At 38.3% G+C, this 4900-nt stretch overlaps 1 protein-coding gene across 1 annotated transcript; it reads left to right on the plus strand.

The window, feature by feature from the left end:
• Window positions 1-3881: 3881 nt before the first annotated feature.
• Window positions 3882-4457, plus strand: LOC137745546 (uncharacterized). Its single transcript, XM_068485503.2, has one exon. The coding sequence runs from the start codon at window positions 3882-3884 to the stop codon at window positions 4455-4457; it is 576 nt and encodes a 191-aa protein (XP_068341604.2).
• The last annotated feature ends 443 nt before the right edge of the window (window positions 4458-4900 follow it).

A 4900-nucleotide genomic window follows, 5' to 3' on the forward strand; every position in this document is an offset into this window, starting at 1 on the left:
GCTAAACCAAGTCCGTTAAAGAATGAAACAATTTGCTCAAAATTTGCTCGTAAGAGTTGTGACCAGATTTGCTCAAGTCTTCAACTTTACTTCCCGTTGGATTCATACTCTTTAACATAAATTTTAAAAGGACCAAACATATCTTTATAAAATGAGATAATTATATGTGTTGATCCTAAATTATAAAAGCCTACATGGTACGCAGACTGATTAACTATGAGTTAATTACGTTCTTCTTGTGAATGTGGGCGTGCCAACTTACTACCGAGCTTGGTTGGGCAAGTAGAATAGATGTAGTGGTGTTGGTGTTGTCGAATGTGTTGCTGACTTTTGCACTTGAGTGACTACAGTCGAGGGAAGGAATACCTTTCAGCCTAGGGTTCTAGAACATGAAGACTAGGTTGCTAGATATTGCAAAGTTTAATAAACTATTCGGCTTTCAATGTGTTGCACATGAAATAACTTAGTAACACCTCGCTTAGCTGGGAAGATAATTAATGAAGTGACATTTTTAGGCAAAAGAAATGAAAACTCTTCGTCCGCGCGAAGCTTGGATAGATTACCAACTAAAACAAAAACAGTGATGTTACTCCAAACTGAAGATATTTCTCGATCGCTTGATTGTTCCATTGTTAATTCAAACCAAAGATGTCGCCAGTTGTTAACACATTGTTGTTAATCCAAACTGAATGTTGATGAGAAGGTTAGGAGATGAGAAGGTTAGGATCGTTAGGATTTTTCTCAGTGGTGTGAAATGGGTTTCGCGTAGAGCATTTTAGTTGTTTGTTGAGTTGAAGGGGCTCTCTACGTTGCTAACCCTCTTGTATTTATAGGGATGAATTTCGTGATTGGCCAAATCTACCGAATGGTATAATTTTGATAATATTTCAATTCTTCGGCATATTCTTTGGAAATACTTAGAATTATTCTCGGCTGAAACTCTACCGCCGTCAAGTCACGCCGTCTTTGACTAGGACTCTGAACCTAGATTGATTATGCGATTGTTCAACTTTTATTCAAAAATCAATCTTGATTTTTAATATTTCTTTCATCCAACATCTTAAAATATATAGACCAAGTGCGTGCAAAATCAGGTCCAAACAATATGTAAGCTCAATCCTACATGACACGAAGTTGTGAGCTTTGATAGCAAGTTCAGAAATTCTTTACCCTGCTGCATTGACACATCGAGCAGCACGATATTTACCCGTCTCTTCAATAATGTCTTCAAGCTCGATCGGCTTGAAATTGTTTAAGCACGCCCAGCGTTTCCACTCGTTTTTTAACACGTCAGCGTGGTCCTTTGCTCAACGAACAGAAGCCGTTAGTTGACGATGAAGGAAAATTTATGTCCTAGCTAAGAACATGTAAAGAACATTTGAATACATAGGCAAACTATTAACAAATTAAAGTAGGCATGCATCCAAAAACAATTCATAAAACCCATGACTTTCAAAGCCTAGTATATGGTGAACCATAAGACTCTTTAACAATATTAAAGAGAATAAGAATTTAGAGATTCTTTACCCTTGAAGCTCATCCTTGATTGCACAAGGGATTCACCCAAGTGGAGGGCCTTCAAGTCACCTCCTTGCTCCTTGGATCTTCCTTGTGATTTCCTCCCTTTTAGTGCTCCTTTTCTTCTTTGAGGATTTGAGGATTTGTTCTCCAAAACACCAAAGGTTTGGTGTCTCTAAGTCTCCACACCAAAGATGTAGTGTGAAGATGAAATGGATGACTTAGGGAAGAATAGATTGCTAGATGTTCCTCCCCTAAGTGGCCGGCCTCTATGTAGAAAATGAGAGAATATGTTTCACCCAAATTCAATTAGAAAACCCTAATATGAAACAAAGCTATAATGTTGATTTTATACTTCATTTCATGTGAGTGGCAAACTTGTAATTAATACAAGTTTGCTACCCCTCACCCTTATGGCCGGCCATATGTTGTTATTGGGCTTAATTGCCCATTTTGTTTTAGTTGTCATACAACTTAAACATAATGGGCCTTGTGGACCAAAACGTTTTTGTGCCCCGAAGCCCAAAACTAATTTAAACGTCCAATACGAACGTTTCGTATAATTAATTAACTATTTAATTAATCTTGACCATTCTTCAATTAAACCATTTAATTGCTTATCCATTTCATATAATTTCTTCACTTATATCCTTACTCGGTGTACGATCCATTAGGTTCCAATTAGCGAGGTAGTGGGCGATGTTACTCTTAACGATCGATTGTGAATTGAAACCACATTTCAATTCTCCCTTAAAATTAGTGTTTGCTAATCTTTAGGGCTTCCACAAACCATGGGTGACGCCTAGCAGCATGTCATGGTTACCCAAGCTAAGTAGAAGTGGTTGGAGAACCTATCCAGTTACAACTACAATGCAATACGGTCCTTCTCTAATACAATACTCTTAATCAAATTGTTTAAGTGATAGTTTGTTTCATGTCTACTATCCAATGTGATACTTCTCTATATGATTCAATTGAATAAGATTTGGAACAAGCTTCCTTAGTCATATTCATATGCTTTGGCCAAAGACTCTCGAATCATATCTTAGAGTATTCTCCTTCCACCATGGAAGGTTAGAGATCCCTTGTTGTGCATTCATATGCCTACATGACTAGATAGCTTGACCCCAACAATGTCGTGGACACTCCAATGGAATGCCGTTGACATAATCAAAGATCAAGGACCTAACCATTAGACATCAATGATGCCTCAGGTCAAAGGACTACTTTGCATATTGCAACTATCGAGTTCTCACATGACATGTATGTTCGAACTCTCGTTTGATTGTTGTTCAGTGTACTCGATTACTCTTTCGAGCACCTATGTGTTTGCCTTAGTGTCCAACACCAAATGACTTGAGACTAGTTCATACTCACGCTTGAGTCGACATAACACATACTAACCTTAGCGGATTGTCAATGCCCAATTGGCAATCCTATGGCTAGGAACGTTTTAGGAATGAACATAAGAGAAAGGTCTCGTTAATTTAACTAACTTAAATCACTTGTCTCTTAGATCAAATACATTCCTTGGATTCCCTTATTGCTTAAACACAAGATACTATAAATAGTGATTAACAATAAGCTTTGCCCTCTATTAAACATATAAAAGTTTAACACAATAAGTATTCCAAAAAGCTATTACATCAAATGAGTGGCTTTGTGGGCATACTTCCAACAGACGAAACTGTCTGTCGGGCAAAAAGTACTTAGCCGACGAACCATGGTTTCGCCCCGCAAGCGTCAATGCATTTCAAGCCAATTTTTTCTCTTGGCCCCAAAACCTTGCCCAACGGATTCATTCTTGCCCTACCACATTGTTCCGTCTACTAAAATTTTTTAGTAAACCCTAAATGTTGACCATGGTCCTACAAACTGGCTGTTTCGTCGAGTAAATGTTTGTTAACCGACAAATTTGTTTTCATAGGGCAAGGTTTCGTAAGGCAACCCCTATTTTCTAGTAGCAAATCAAATGCCACCCTTTTTGTTTTTGTTCAAATCCAATGCCACCCCTTCATTTTTTTTCTTTGTTTAAATCCACTAGTCCTACATCTCTACTACTTGAAATGTATAATGGTGGCCGATTCTTTGTTACCTATTCTGCAAAGTTATGTGTATTTGGTCTATGTTCATATTGCTAGACATCCATGCTACCATTTCTTTTCTGGGGTGAAATACATATAAGCATGCCGAATCCAAGATATGGTGGGATTGAAAAATTAATGATAGAGGGAGAGGTTGGGCATGCCGAAATTAAGGAAGACATGCGAGCCAAATGAGAGAAAAGTATATAAAAGAAAAAGGTTGAAACCAGCAAGTAAACCAAAGTCGCTCTGAAAATATAGCAAGAACAAGAATAAAGTATGGAGTTGGAGCTATCCAAGCTAAAAACGATGCTGAAACAAAAGCCGTTGCTGGCAGCTGCCCTGGCAGTGCTCGGGGTTCTTCTGGCCATATTTTTTATAATGCTGATCCTAGGCCTTACGAAGTACAGGCCAAAGGACCCCATAACCCGAGTGGATGCAGTGGTCTTAAGAAACCTAGACATTTCTCACCAGGCGCCTAAACTCATCACTGTGGATATGTCTCTCTCCATCAAGAACCAGAACAAGGTGGTCTTCAAGCCCACCAAGGGCACTGCAGTCTTGTTCTACAAGGGCGTGAACATTGGTGAGGCAGCTATACAGATAGGAAATATGGCGCCGGGAGCCACCATAAACACGAATGTTACATTCACCCCTTTGGCTGATCATTTTCAAAGAAACCCCGAGGTTAGTTTTGATCTGTTGGCGGGCAGGATGCCCTTCAACACTTTCACCAAAGTCCCCGGAAAAGTGAAGGTTTTTGGAATGGCTAAGGTTGGTGTGATCTCCACCAGGTTGTGCGGTTTTGAAATCGATATCCGAAGCAAGACTATTGGGGACCATAGGTGCGCATAGCACACATAAAAAGCTACAATCCTTTTTTATTATTCTCATGGGTTAAGAAAATGTGTTTAGTGTTCTAATTTGTTCTTTTTCTTCAAATTTGATAGAGAAATAATTGTAGTTTTCAGCTCTTGTCGTTCTTCTCATTAAATAAGATTATAAGATCTAGAAATTATTACATCAAACACAACTTTTGCGCTTCTTTTTTATTGTATCTTTAAAAGTTCTTTTAAGCATATGAAATATGTTTTTTGGAAAGATCACTTTAAACAGTGTTAAGTGACGGACACACTGTCCTAACCAACTGACATAATCCACATATATGCTACAACAATGTGATTTAAGCATGCTGCATTATTCAAGCTACAGTTATAGTTGAACGATTTGATAACAATTAGCGAGAAAGGTTATGCAAAGTTTAGGAAGACATGCAAGGCAAATGAGAGAAATTTAAG

The sequence above is a fragment of the Pyrus communis genome, chromosome 12, assembly GCF_041283825.1.
Source record: "Pyrus communis isolate YQ-2024b chromosome 12, ASM4128382v1, whole genome shotgun sequence".
Classification (NCBI taxonomy): domain Eukaryota; kingdom Viridiplantae; phylum Streptophyta; class Magnoliopsida; order Rosales; family Rosaceae; genus Pyrus; species Pyrus communis.

Coding starts and splice junctions, on each gene's coding strand:
- LOC137745546 (XM_068485503.2), top strand. CDS start 3,882: ATGGAGTTGGAGCTATCCAAGCTAAAAACGATGCTGAAACAAAAGCCG.